Below are 15,550 nucleotides of genomic sequence, written 5' to 3' on the forward strand. Positions count from 1 at the left end.
AAATTTACATTAGCTAAATGCGATAGCATGAACGCTCTTCGAAAAAATATGTTCGAAAGTGCTAAATGTTGCATTTTAAACGCAGCAAAAACGCCGCATTACTCGCATATCTACTAGCATTTTCAACGCGAATAGAATTGAACAAGGTGGGTTTGCAAGTTCAGCTTTTTATCAATCATGGTTGTATTTAAGTGCATTTAAATTTGTAGATTTTTGTAAATTCAGTGCTGCCACAGCTTTAAATATTTAAACATGATTACAGGTTTTTAACTATATCGGAGTAATTTTAGTTCAGAAAAAAAGCACTAAACAAGGCACTTGGCACTAAATAATATTTTTTGGCGTTTTAATTTTCAAACAGCACTAAATCTAGTGCTTAAAGCACCAAGTTGGCAACTATGGGTAAAATGGTAAATGGGGTACAAAAAATTGAGGTACTTAAGCGGGTTGGGTAAATAAGCGAGGAGGTACTTAAGAGAGAGATTTTCTTCAGATTACATTCAAAAATTCACATTGCCCAAAAATGTTGGTTACTTAAGCGGGTTGTACTAACGGTTTGTAACTATGTATGTATGGTCTTTTAAATGTTGGTACTTTCTCGGCTTATTTAGTACACTTTTTTTTGGCCATTTGGTACAAAATTAAAAAACTCATTTATCATCCCTGGGCAGGGGTGCTCGGAATTGGGCAAGCCCAAACGGACCACGCCCCCTGTCTCCTTGAGACCGTATCCAAAAATGGGTCTAGCCCATAATGGTTTTTGGAGTGTTGCCTGAGGGGTATTTTAGGTTATTGAGGGGTAGGGGTGCTTTTAGCCTTGTTGGTATGTTAGTTTTTGTGTACGTCTACCAGTATGTATGTACGTATGTTTATATATTTGTACTTATGTGCAGTTGTAAGGCGTATGCTAGGGTGATGTCGAGTATGTTATTGTAGCGTAGGCGAAGCTACGTTACAAAATTCGTCTATAGAAGTGTGTAAAAACCCTGATTTACTACTTTAAATGATGCTCTGCTTCTTTTAGTCAGAATATTTCAAGTGGTATCAAAGGAAATTTTTTTTCGACAAATGTTCTGATAGTTGCTCTTACTTAATTGGAGCCTTCTAAACTCAATGGCGTCCTCAGTTTTACCCTATTGGCTCCACTTTTGGAGATAGCAGTACTTGAAACTTTGCTTAAATTCTAAACTATTTTATAAAAAAGTCCCTGAGTTTTAAAGATATTTTACTAAAATTTTGAACATAACCGTTTTTTAATATTACCTTAACTATTCCATAAAATCATCGAAATCGGTTCACTAGAACATCTAGCTCCCATACAACTGATTGATCAGATACGTTGTTTTATAACTCCTCCAATTAAACAGGATAAAGTTTAGTGTAGGTTCAATTTAACATATAGCACGCATACAATTTATTATTCAGATATGAAGATAGAGTTATAGCGCAAAAACACATATCTGATTAATCAGTTGTATTGGAGCTATATGTTATTGTGAACCTATTTCGATAATTTTAAGGAATAATTAAGGTAATATTAAAAAACTGTTATGTGCAAAATTTTAGTAAAATAACTTCAAAACTGAGGGAGTTATTTATTAAGTAGTTAAAATTGAATCAAATTTTCAAGTACCGGTATCTCGAAAACCGGAGCCAGTCTGGTGAAACGGGGCATGCCATTGAATTTAGAACGTGCCAATTAAGTGAGTTCAACTTTCAAAATCTTTGCCCAAAGTTTACAACTTGAACAGCGTAATTTGAACCCAGCTTATTCCCTGCAGGGAAACCGCGGACTGGTGAATCAAATTTCTAGTTCCGTACTAGGTCCTTATCGCCAAAAAGGAACCAGTCCGATAGGAACTAGATCCCCGCCAGTCCAAAATCGGCGAAAAGTGGTACTTTAAAAAAACTAATTTTTTTCTTTATTTATGTATATCCGATCAGTTTGTATTTTGTGAAAATTTTTTAGTTTGTGATAGGCTTGTCTGCAAACATTGAAAAAATTAAGAAGATCCTAAAAAGCAACAACTACCCTGAACATTTAATACACAACTTAATAAAACAAAAAATAATGCAAACAAACAATCATCAAAAGAGAATTTCAAGCACAGATGCAATAAACACAACAAAAAGATACCACAGTGTCACATACATTCCAAAGCTGACCGAAAACTTCGGCCGCGACTTTGCAAAACAACAAAACATAACACTTGCATACAAATCTAATTACACATTATCCACAGTGTTTACAAAAACAAAATGCTCAATAGATGCTCAACAACAAAGTAACGTAGTTTATGAAATTAAATGTAATGGTAAGGAGAACGAAGAATGCGGAAAGGTGTACATAGGAACAACTAAGCGAGCCCTAGGCACGCGATTAAACGAACAAGAAACAGATATACAAAAACAAAAAACTAGTACAGCGCTTTCACAACACATACGAACTACTGGGCACTCAGCAGATTTAGCAAACACAAAAATAATCGACATAGAAAAACGAGAAAAAACCAGATACACATTAGAAAGTTTAAGGATCTTTCAAAAAAGGGGAAACACAATAAACAAAAAAGAAGACACCGATGACATTTCTACCGCCTACTTGTTATGCTTATAGAATTCAAATTTAGTTTTTAGTTTAGACAAAGCTACCACAGAAGGTGGTATGGATTAAAGTAGATTTAGTTCATTTAATGACGAATTTTATGTGAGTATTTTTTGTGTTCAATATCTCAGATGTTCTTTTGCAATTTTTATATGTACTTATGTATATGTATGTGTATTTGTTCCTTTACTTACTATCATATATATATGTATGTATTTATATTTTTGTAACAGATAATAAAATAAACACGCCGCTAAGAAGATTAGCGAAACGTTGGGCCGTAAGTGAAATAACGTCGTTTTATTTACACTAAAAGAACAGATCAGACAAGCCTATCCAAACTAAATAATTTTTTTCATTTTTTCACTAGAAATCTATATCTAAAGTGACGAATTTAGAAATGGTTCGGAACTATAGAAAAGGGGATGCAGAACGAACTAGATCTTATTTGTCGAATTTAGAACTAGTTCGGAACTATCGAATAAGGGATGCAGCGGGGGACTTGTTTACTTTACATAGATATGTGTTCGGCGTCTTTTTCGTTCAAATACGCTTCTATTCTGTGCTTCGCAGATGCTTTTTCATAGCTTGGTAATACAAAACTAAAATTTGTGTTAACATTTCAACATCTTGGGACCGTCTGGAATATAATAAATAACAGCGAGCACCTCTGCAAACTCAGCTACAGCTAAAGGTATGTAAACGTACATTTCTTCATTCAAACAAATTTAATTTCAAATTGAAAACACATTTCTTCCAAAATAATTTAAAATCGCGCCACGGATGAACCAAAAAGATTGAAAAATCATGATACTTTTTTCTTTCTAGTTCGGAACTATCGAAAAAGGGATGCAGCGGGGGGCAATTGACACTTCCTAGGACATCGCCATGTTAAGTTCGCCAGTTGCTTGCAAGCAAAAGAGATTTATCGCGAACCAGTACTGGGTCTAAATGTACTAGAAGCGCACCAGTTCAGAACTAGAGATTTTCCCCACAGGGTTCTTTTGTTTTCTATTTCATATTTATTCCTCGTCCAACTTTTGAAGCACTTGATGAAAATGAATTACACTTATATTAGTCGATTTATTAAGAGAATACGAATAAAACGATATATAAAACATAGGTGTGCTCACAAATTTAAAAATTAAAATTTTTATTTTGAAAGTGTACCTATTTTTTAGATTTTCCTATATACAAGAAAGATCAAAGTAGTAGATATCATCGTAGAATATCAGTAGGGTGGCCAGATATTAAAGGGACATAATCAGTACTGTTGGGATCAAAAATCAGTACAGAGCCATAAAAATCAGCTAATTTTTAAGAGTATTTTTTATTATTAACAATATAGCAACCAAATAACAGCGCATTAATTAAAAAAAATAACTAATAGACTTTTAAATACGTATAGTATTATCAATACAAAAATTCATTACTTTAAAAACAAATCAATGGTATTACGTATGTATGTAAAGCTGTGATCAGGAAAATAGTAGTAAAATGTATTGACAGGTTTTGAAAATTTTTTCTTTCCTTACTTAATTTAGTTAAAATTTAATTTTATAAAAATATAGTTAATTCAATAACAAAAGACATGTGAGTTGAAGTCTCAAACTTTCTAGAAAATTTATAAGAATTGAGAAAATAAAAAAATTTTTTAGCCCATTCAGTTTCAGTAGAAGACGAGCTCGAGTCAGAATCTGTTTGCATATTTTAAGCTACAAATTTAAAACATATTTGTTTTTAATATTTTTAGTGAGCTTTGTACCACGATTGCTTATTAGGAAAAATTGAAAAAGCAACAAAGTCTAAGCGGTAGAAGTTATAGCAGCTATTTCGGAGATCACTACATCTCCTCATCAGACTTATCTTTTCTAGACTTCAGCAGGGACTACCGCTTAGACTTTGTTGCTTTTTCAATTTTTCCTAATAAACAATCGTGGTACAAAGCTCAATAAAAATATTAAAAATAAAATGCTAATAAGCCACAATAACATTGATAAAACATATTTAGTTGGTGTGCTTATTAAATACAACATTCACATTAAAATGTTGACTAAAAGGTATATTACCGAATTATCGCCAAAAATAAAGTAAAATTACAGGTGGTCGAACATCAAAAATCAAAGTAAAGCTACATATATCATATCCAAGAGTGGGTAAATTGCACCTTTTCCAAATTTTTAGAACTTACATTGCACCGTAGCAGTAGTCGTCTTAAGTTTGAAATACTGACAGCCGATTTCTCAGTGGATGTTTAATTATCATCAAAAGATTACATTTTATTGTCATCTTCTCAGTGTACTTAATATATGTATGATTAACTCACCACCACCTTTCATAAGATTTATTAATGGCGAAACCAGCTTTCCCTGTAAATCCTGTAAAACCTGCAAATCGTGAAATTGGGTTGAGTTGAATCCAAACAGTTTGTTATTTTGCGAAATCCTAGGAAACGAAACAATTGCACGCTGACACCTTTTTAATAAGGGTTTAAATTTAATTAATGCTTTAATCTGCTCACATGTATGAGTTGTCAAAAACCATTGTTTTGAACATGTAAACCGCAAGTAAATGTCAATTACACGAATTTACAAAATTATTAAATGTAAAAATAAGTACAAAATCAGTACAAACTCAAAAACTCAGTAGATTTTGCGTACTGATTTCGGGCTCCTAAAAATCAGTACAATAGAAAAAAATCAGCACACGTACTGATTAAATCAGCGCATCTGGCCACCCTAAATATCAGACAACTGTTTACAGTAGAAGGAGAAAGTTACAGGCTGGCGAATCACAAGATGAGGAGGGGGGTGAAATAACACAAACGGCAATAACGCAAATTTGTGTTATTTCCCAATTGAATGTGAAATAACACAAATTTGCTTTATTTCATTTCTCGTTGAGCAATAAAACCAACTTTTATACTTAACAATTTGATTAATACAGCAAAATAGTGCACATATGTAGGTAGTCACCCAGTTACATTTGACAAAAAGTTGCAAATGAACAAGTTAAATGGACGGATTTGTAAGTATACAATTTTGAAAGTGCCCGGCGTCGCGGCGGTCCGCGTTCGCGCGCGAATTATTGTGTATGGTGTTATTGCATGCATCCCACCCATAGTGGAATTTACCAGGTGACTGCTTTAGTTGAAAATTCGCCTATAAAATGTGTCCATAAGGCAGCCGAATGCCAGAAAATAAAGCGAGAAAGCCGTTTTATTACTTCATCTGTTTATTGCGACATGGTTCCATGCAAACATTTTAAGGTTTTCCAGCAATGTTTTTAACATACTAAAAAGCATGCAGAAACAATTCATACAAAAGCGGAGCAGTTTTTAAAGACGATGCTTTTCCTATATTTTGTTAGTAAAGATATTTTGTGAATATTACTTTCTTCATATGAATTATATCACATTTTTTGTTTAATTCAAGGCCTATAAAACAGGTTTAGAGCATTTTAGCAAAAACAACATTTGCCTGTATTTTGTTGTTGCTTCTGGTATCGAAGGTGCCAAAAACTGTTCTGATTTTTTCTTCTACATCAAAGCGTGCCATGCGAAATACGAAAAAGGTTAAAAATTTAAACTGAAAAAATGAAAATTGTTGCAACTTTCTTTCTTAGTAAATTGGTTCGCTTCTCGAAGCATTGATCCATCCTTAGCCAGGCCCAGTAATCAGCGATTGTGCTGCTGAGTTGGGCGAGCTTTCCAAAAGCTGCTATTTAATCGCTGGTTTTGAATGGAAAATGTTTCACATGCAAATAGATTTTAACAATTTAGAATTTTTGTGAGAAGAAATGTAAAATATTTGACATTTTCGAGAACAAATACCCTGCAAATCATTTTTTCAGAGTATTCTGCATTGTAAAGAAATTTTAAAGAATTCGTTAAGATTTAATTCGATATTTTGCCCAATTTTCTAAAATGAAATAAATTACGCACACTTCCATTCTTTTACGAAATTTCGGAAGAAAATCTGTGAAGCAACGAAAATAATGCTGCTATGTGAAGAATATCTTTCAGAAATTTTCCAGAATTTTCTTTATTTTTCGTACAGGAATTTCTTTACGAGTTCGTGTCAACCACTTCATATAATTTTCTTTGAAAATTCGTAAAAAAATGGTTACAGAAATGAGATACTCCTAACGATTTCCTTAAGATTTCGGGAACTTTGGTTTGCAGGGTAATTTGAAAAAAAATCAAATCAGCTGCTATACTGATATTACCTATTCAATGTGCCTTGGTTTAATTGTATTTTTGGAATAAACAAAGTTATTTTTCCTTCTGCCAGTAAACTGTTTTTTTTTACAAATAGTATAAATAAGCAATGGGAAATAAAGCAAAATTTGTGTTATTTCCAACCTTTGTTGGAAATAAAGCAAAACTCAGATTTTGGTATTATTTCCCATTTAAAAGTGAAATAAAGCACATTTTGCGTTATTGCCGATTGTGTTATTTAAAGAGTCTAAAAATAATTTATTAATTGTAAAATGTTTACAGTAGAAATGTCAAAACAGTGCAACAACTGTTTACTTGCAAGTTTTTAATAGTTTTGTGTTCAATGTCTTTTTCTGCTAGTTTTCGCTTCTCAATTATACGCCCTATTTTGCTTTTACGCTCTCACTGCTATTTTAACTGGAAATGTTACTATACACACCTACTATAATACACGTAACATATACTTATGGCCTGGACAGACTGTATTATGTACATGAAATATAACTATTGCCACAACCCGACCATCCTGACTTAGAAAATCTCCCGATTGTGACTTTACAATGCCTACTGACTACTTTGTCTTTCTTTAGTCATGTTTCTTGTTTTGACGCCAGATGTACAATTATGTATACCAATTTAAACTGTAAACTGACCAAGCTCCTTTATATCGTATCTGTGTCTGCTGAAAACCCTCCACATCTTCTACGATATACAGATCGTTTGCTAATATTTTTGTAACCTTATACGGCCTTTTAAATTTGGGACCTAGCTTACTCGAAACACCCAACTGAGTATTTACGTTGCCAATCATTACGTAGTCGCCTAACCTAAACTTATAAGCATCTCTTCTCTTTGTATCTGCATGCTTCTTATTGTAATCTTGAGCTTTGATTTGAACTTCTTCCGCTTCTTCTCTTATCTCTTTTATATTTCTAATCTCTGTTGGATGCCTCAACTTCAAAACGTTTTTTTTTTCAGGCTATCTATAACTTTTCCCTTCTGACTAAAACCGAACAGCACTATACTTGGATGCTCTCTTATGGACTTATGCATTGTATTGTTAATGGCGTGTTCTACTGAATCCAAAACTTTTTCCCAGCTTATACCTTTTTCTAAATTTATAATTTTAGCCATCATCGGTCCTAGGGTTTTATTTACAATTTCGTACTTACTTACTTGTCCATTCGCTTGTGGGCGGTTAGCCGCAGTCTTTATGTGCTGTATATTACTTGTTTCCAAAAAACAATTAAACTCGTTTGAAGTGAAACATGTTCCCCTATCTGATACTATAAGATTTGGTCTACTATACGCTCTGAAATAATCTTTAAGTGCTGTGTTTGCTTCTCTTAATGCAGTTGTTTTGGCTAGATAAAGACGAACAAATTTCGTAAATACATCTATTATCACTAAGACGTGTCGGTACTTTGTATCTTTGCTGTTAATAGGTCTGTAATGATCGAACCATCTCAAAAGGCTGGATCTTTTTTCCGCTTTTCGTTGAAAATGTTATGCATTTTAAACAGTTTTCTATATATTTTCTAGTATTCGGAAACCAAGTACTCTTACTAATTGCTTCCGTCATCATGGTATTTGTACAGTACATGCTCTTCCATAGAAACTGGTACTAAAAACAACAAGTTTTCCCCATTCTTTATAGACAACGCCATTTCTAATTTCATGGAGACTACTTTCCGTATTTTGTAATTCTTTTTTAATTTCCTAATTTTTTCGTCTCTGCCTTGGCTGATAATTAAATTTTCCTCAAAAGTATTTTTCTCTATCATTAAAACATTATTTACCCTACCCAGAGCATCTACGTGTTGCCAACTCTTGCCCGCCATGTGTTCAAGATTGTAGGCGACTCTTGGGTTAATATCTTTTTTATTAAGGGTTAGTGTCAGAGAATTGAAATCTGTGATTATCTTAAACCGAATGCCTTTTAAGTAAACCCTAAATCTTTTTAGTGCGTAAATTATTGATAATGTTTCCAATACGAAGCTATGGTACCTAGCTTGAAAGTCAGTTGTTCGTTTAGAAAAATAAAACACTTGGTGTAACTTTTTGCCGATTTTCCTTTGAAACAATATCGCCCCAAATCCCAACGCACTTGCGTCGCAAAGCAGTACGGTTATGTCCTTAGGGTCATATATTGCTAACACAGGTGAGTCTATTAGTTTTCTCTTAAGCGTTGCAAAAGCTTCTATTTCTACTTTACCACTTTCTCTTTTTTCGCGATATTATATAGAGGCTTCGCTACTGTTGAAAAATCTTTTATGAATCTGCGAAAATACGAGCATAACCCCAAGAAACTTTGGACCTTCTTAACCTTTGTCGGCACAGCGAAATTTTCTATAGTTTTCAGTCCTATTTTATCCGCCCTTTTTCCCTCGCTTGTAATAACGTACCCTAAATTTTAAATTTTTGACTGAAGAAACTCACACTTATCTAAACGCAATTCCAATCTATTTTGCACTAACTCAAAAACTTTCTGCCTTTTCACTATACGCTTGTCTTCTCGGAGTACAACTGAATGGCTTATTGTTTTCAAATGTCCACTTCATTTTTTTACCGTAGGGACGCATGTACCAGGTTTTAAGCAGAATTTGGTTTGATGAATACCTGCCCGAAGACTGGAATCTCAGTGTACAGTGTGAATGGAGATCCCGCCGTTTGCGCCAATTATCGCGGAATAAACCTTCTTCATATTGCATACAAGGTTCTGTCGACGATATTGTGTGAAAGACTGAAACCGTTCACTAACCAGCTGATTGGACCTCATCAGTGTGGCTTCAGACCTAGTAAGTCCACCATTGACCAGATTTCCACAGCACGTCAAATCCTGGAGAAGACTCTAGATAAGCAAAAAGACACACACCATATTTTTGTCGATTTTAAAGCTGCTTCTGATAGCATGCAGAGGAGCTGCCTGTACGACGCCATGTACAAATTTGGGATCCCTTCAGCACCGTCCAAATTGGGAAGTACCTCTCCGCGCCGTTTAAAACAAATCGAGGTTTTAGACAAGGCGATTCCCTCTCGTGCGACTTTTTCAATGTGATGCTGGAAAGCGTAATAAGGGCTGCCACTCTAAATTGCAGCTGCACCATATATAGCAAAAGAAAGATGCTGGCGGCGTATGCAGATGATATCGACATCGTAGGTCTCAAACACACGTATCCACAGCAGTTTAGAAAAAGAAGGNGGCGTATGCAGATGATATCGACATCGTAGGTCTCAAACACACGTATCCACTGCAGTTTAGAAAAATAAGCTAGAGAGGTTGGTCTAGCGGTGAACGAGGGCAAGACAAAGTACCTTCTGGCAACATACAAAGAGTCCATGCGTTTCGGGACACACGTCACTGTTGGCAGATACAACTTTGTAGTGAAGGACTTTGTCTACCTAGGATTCAGCATAAACACCACCAACAACGTCAGCATGGAGATCAAGTGAAGAATAACTCTTGCCAACAGGTGCTACTTTTGGCTCGGTAGGAAATTGAAAAGCAGAGCTCTACAAATCTCTCATCATGCCCGCTCTTTTGTATGGCGCAGAAACTTGGAAGATGTCGAACAATGATGAGAAGGCTTTGGGGGCTTTAGAGAGAACCATTCTACGCAAGATCTACGGCCAGGTTTTCGTAAAAATACAACGCTTAGCTGGCTTGGACATGTTGTACGCATGGACGACGACGCTCCGATGAAAAGATCCTTTGACTCCGCCCTCATGGGTGGACAACGAAAGCAAGGGCGCTCACGAACGCAATGGAAGGACTAAGTACATAAGGACCTGTCTGCGCTCGGGATAACCAACTGGCGCACAGGAAAAAAACAATTGGAGAAGCTTTTTGGTCTCGGCCCAAACCGACAAAAGGTTGTAGTGCTCTCACTTTCAGATGTATCGGCAACTATATTCACATTACGTGCGTTCTTATTTTCTATCAAACCTTCGTTAATGTTATCAACTTTATATACATTGCTTTCAATATCAACTTGTGATATTTTGTGTATTAATTCAATATTTCCAATTTTCAACTTTACGTTACTTACGTGTATAAAATCCCTACCCACTAGACTCACTAGGAACCACGTTAACCGAAACATAGGTTTTTCCAATTACTTTTAATGTAATTTGTTTAATCAAAAATAAGAATTCATAACGTTATCCAAACGCACTCGTACTTATATTAAAATAACTTACAAACTTATTATCCGTCGCTTCTTCTTGTATTTACCGCAGTCAATTGCTAGCTGCCCTTATTGTCCACACGCATATCACGATCCAACTTCCCGTTTTGGCTTCCTGCACTCTTTCGCGAAGTGCCCTGTACAGTTGCAATTGTAGCAACGTAGCCTTTCGTCTGTGCATGTAGTTGCTTTCAAACTCGACTGTTGTGATAGCTCAATGGTGCGAAATGCCCTTACCAAGTCGTTTGGTGTTGCGAATTTTGCTTTGCTTGAATTCGCAACTCCTTACCAGGTATTCCCTCGATTAGGTACTCGATGAACTCGTCAGCAATCACTTTTCGTTGTAATATTCGGAAAACGTTTCTTCAGATTTTCACCGTCGCCTTTAAAACTTGCGTCGCATCTCAAGTCTACCTTTGTGTTTTGTGAGCATAACCTTCATCTCGCTGTAAAGTTCGTCAACGCTGTTGGAGTACAATCTCCTTGAGTTTTACCAAGTTAATGCAGCACCCTTTACTGTGAAACGAATGACGATGCCCAACGTTGTGTCATCGATGAGTAATGCCGTTCGAAAATGCTGTGCCTGCGACTGCCACAGATCAAAATCATTGCCCCCGTTGTATTCCGGAATAATATCCTTTATTACGTCGAATGGAACTTCATTTGTCATCATTTTGGTGTTATTTTCTCGTATACATTTTTCTAGTTTCAGTAACTGGATTTCTTTTCTTAAAACCTCCAGTTCTTTGCGTTCCGTTAGGTTACCGGTAATAAGCTAGGCACTAACAGCGAACAAATCAGTCTCATTTGTTCGATCAGCATTTCGCCACTAACGTTGCACAAATCAGATCGGACTTGAACTTCGGCGAGTAAACAGGAGCAACGAGGCGGGGGATGAGGTTGTGTGTTTGGTTATTTATGCGTGAAAAAAAAAAGAAAAACGCATAAAAGGAAGAAAGGGTACGAGTGAATTGTTCTTAAAAAAGAACAAAAAATTTAAATACCCTATAAACATTTTGGCGAACGTTCGAAAATGAAAATGACCTTTGATATCCAATATGCATATCGGACCGAGAACGAACTCATAACCAGTGTTAGTTTTCCAACCTTCATATTTTATTGGAAATACACTCGAGATGGGTTCGGAAAAAAATAAAAACCATAGTAACAAGAGAGGAAGTGAAATCTAGCTCATTTTCGAAGGGAAATATAAGACAATCGCTCTCTCTAATGAAATTTTCAATTCGATAATGGGCTGGATTTCGAATTCATAACGAAGGAAAAATACATTGGATAACGAAGGTTCCGTTTTGCTGGAGAATGGCCTAGTTCTCGCCTCGAATGCGCTAATCTATTCCACATTAGTTATCAAAGATGAGGCTCGAAAAAAGGATGGTTTTCCAATCATTTTCGAATTGTTAACCAAGTCCAATGTTTATTGGGTATGCTTATTTGCCAATTTGTTGGAATGTATTGGTTGAAATTTTTTCACAGTTGGTGTTTGCGTTAACCCAAATGAAATTCAATTTTAAAACTTTCTTATAGGGAAAAATATTTTCAAATCACATGCAATAAAATAACAAGAAAAAAAATTCCAAGCAAATCAGGCGTGAAGCGTAAGCGATTATGACCAGTGCAGTTCCTACATAAGTCATACCCAGTTCTGAGCACAACTGTGAGAGAATAACGGTGGGCTGGCTTTGGAAAATATTTCTGTCGATTAGGAGGTAAAACCAGAGTTGTGAAAAATGCATTAAATTTTTTAATTCATAGCATTTTAATGTAAATGAAAAGGATTAATGCATTAATTTTTGATATTTAAAGTAAATGAAAATTTCAATGCATTAATTTCGAAGAAATAATGCTAATGATTTTTTTTGTATTAACATTAAAATGTTTAAATGAATGCTATTGCAATAATTTATTGCATTAAAATTATAACAAGCATTAAAAACCTATTAACTAATTTTATTTTGAAGTAAAAATTCTTTGCTGACATTGAGGGTAGAATTTTAAGGTCAACAAAGATAGTGACGGACGTTAAGGCTGGTTTTCACTATGTCAAGTTCATTTTCATAAGACATCTAACAATGTTTAGAAGAATTTTTCTACAAATACACATAATATAATGAACCTGAAAAAACTATTAGTGATTATTTCAAGTCCTTCCAAACGAGGTTATTTATATTTTACTAGAAAAAAAATTTAATAGTTTTTAATAATGCAAACGAGCAAAAGTATTAAACATTTTAGTGCATTCAAATTTTTTCATTAGCATTCGCTTGGATAATTTAATGAAAAAAAATTTCATTAGCATTACATTTTTCAGAATTAATGCATTGAAATATTCATTCGCATTAAATTTCATAAATAATGCATTAATTTTTTACATTAACAGTATTGCTTTAAATACCATTAATGCATTAAAAATTAATGCATTTTTCACAACTCTGGGTAAAACTGGTATTACCTACATAGCTTAAAGGTAGAACTCTCCAATTTAAGGAATTACACATCAAAAGCTAAGATTCTACTGTTAACTGAAAAAAAAACAATATTTAAAATGCAAACCTAAACTTAATATTCTAATATATTCCTCCAAAGGATCATCCATCGTCGAAAAGCCCTCAAGCTGCATTTTTTAATCCCACAAGAATTCTGAATTTTCAAAGTACCACAACGTGGTACTTTAGTGATATTTTTTTACAGTTTCTATCGTGGTAGTTTCGTCTACTTCCCTCTACTTCTCCAGCAGCTTATTCCAAATTGCATAATTTCAGAAAAAAAAAATCTTCTAAAAATCGCTTACTTACAATGACCTGCGATGTACGCACTTCAACGATTCAAAATACCCTGATATGACGAAATGAGTTAAAAGTAAACTGAAATTGCCACATGGGTTAATGTTCGCGAACTGCGCCACTAACGGTCGAACAAATCAGAAGAGTTTGAAAATTTTCAAATCCTTCTGATTTGTTCGCCCACCACGCCACTTATGACATCGAACATGAACAAATAAGACGGATTCGTTCGCTGTTAGTGCCTAGTTTTACTTTCAAGGCACATCGCACCATCGTCACCACTTTGTTCACACACTACCTCGTTGTTGCCCACATATGCCAGCTCTTTTGGAATTGCGCCTCTGCTGACGCTTATTTCCGTTACTGCACCTGCGTCGCAATTTTGTACGCTACTTCGCTATCGTCTAGTTCCGTTATTTTATCCCGTTGGTCGTAATTTTCACTCCGTTGCCTTTTTTGCTCACCGTTGTCTCTGCTGACCTCTGGACAACAGACGGCAGCGTTGATCTGGATCAACTCGGTAATTCGGAATTATCTCGGGAATTAACTGCAGTTGATCCGGTTAAGTCCAAGAGTTAATTCCCAAACTTAACTCGGATCAAGCGAATATTCGATGACAACACTGACGAATCTCAGAGAGCGTAGAATACAAAGAAAGTACAAAACTAGCATGGATATATACTAGGGCTGTGCGATTATTCGATTACTCGAGCAAGTTGGTTAATCAATTATAAGGTTAATCAATTACTCGAGTAATCAAGATTTTGATTACTCAAAACGATGATTAATCGAGTTAATTGAAATATGATTACTCAAAAAAAATAATTTTGCTCGTTAAGAGAGTTTGCTTTGGAAAATGCTTATTTTCTTTTTTACATTCCGTATAGAAAAAAATTTTTCGTTTAAATTTTTGAAAACAGAAACGATGTTCTCAGAGTATCAAGGAACTTCAACTACTTTATATGTAAAGAGTTGAAATGTTGATTACTCATTTTACTCGAAATGTTGATTAATCATAAAGCAAATTACTCAAATATTTTTGTTTTTGGTTAATCAAAAATCTTGATTACTCGAGTAACTGAACTTTTGAGTAATCATAATTTCCAATTAATTATTAGTTATTTACTTTATGATTAATTAAAATTTTGAGTAATCAATTAATCGCACAGCCCTAATATATACCTTTTCATCGGTAATGCAGTCACCATACTAATCCAGATAGGAATCCAATTAAAATTGAATAAGAACTTATTTGAATTAATACGGTGACTGCATCACCGACAACAAAGTGAATGTCCACGCTAAGTAATTTTGCTTTTTCTTTATGTTCTACGCTCCCTGAGCAAACAAAGCAGCCAACTACTTCATTCGCGGGAGCCGAGTGGTGAGGGCTGCGTGCTACAACCCTGCAGATCCCAAGTTCGATCCTCGGTTGGAGCGACTGCAAAAAAAATTGCTTTTGTTGTTACTTTAATTTTGTTTAATTTAATTTGATTTATATATTCAATTTTACTTTATTTTATTCTCGTTTGTTTTATCTTATTTCAGTTTTTTATTATTAGTTAAATTAATTTTTTAGAGTTTAATTTTACTAAAAAAGTCAAAAACAGCTAATAAAAACAATTTTTAAAAAATATAGATATAATTGAATGAATAAAAGAAATTAAATGAATATTCTACTGGCCATGGGATTCGAACCTACGACCTCGCGGCTCGTAAATCCGCATGACTGTCATCT

The 15,550-nt window shown here is 34.7% G+C and overlaps 1 protein-coding gene across 1 annotated transcript in view; it reads right to left on the minus strand.

Moving 5' to 3' along the window:
- The window catches only part of LOC108371948 (uncharacterized), a 21,673-nt gene extending 9,989 nt beyond the window's left edge, over positions 1 to 11,684 (minus strand). Inside the window, exon 1 of the mRNA XM_017627567.1 lies at positions 11,529 to 11,684. Coding sequence (XP_017483056.1) covers positions 11,529 to 11,684 — 156 coding nt within the window. The remainder of the gene's footprint in view (positions 1 to 11,528) is intronic.
- Positions 11,685 to 15,550: the final 3,866 nt, after the last annotated feature.

Source organism: Rhagoletis zephyria, unplaced genomic scaffold, assembly GCF_001687245.7.
Source record: "Rhagoletis zephyria isolate East Lansing unplaced genomic scaffold, Rhagoletis_zephyria_1.1 Rzeph_scaffold_05323, whole genome shotgun sequence".
Taxonomy (NCBI): domain Eukaryota; kingdom Metazoa; phylum Arthropoda; class Insecta; order Diptera; family Tephritidae; genus Rhagoletis; species Rhagoletis zephyria.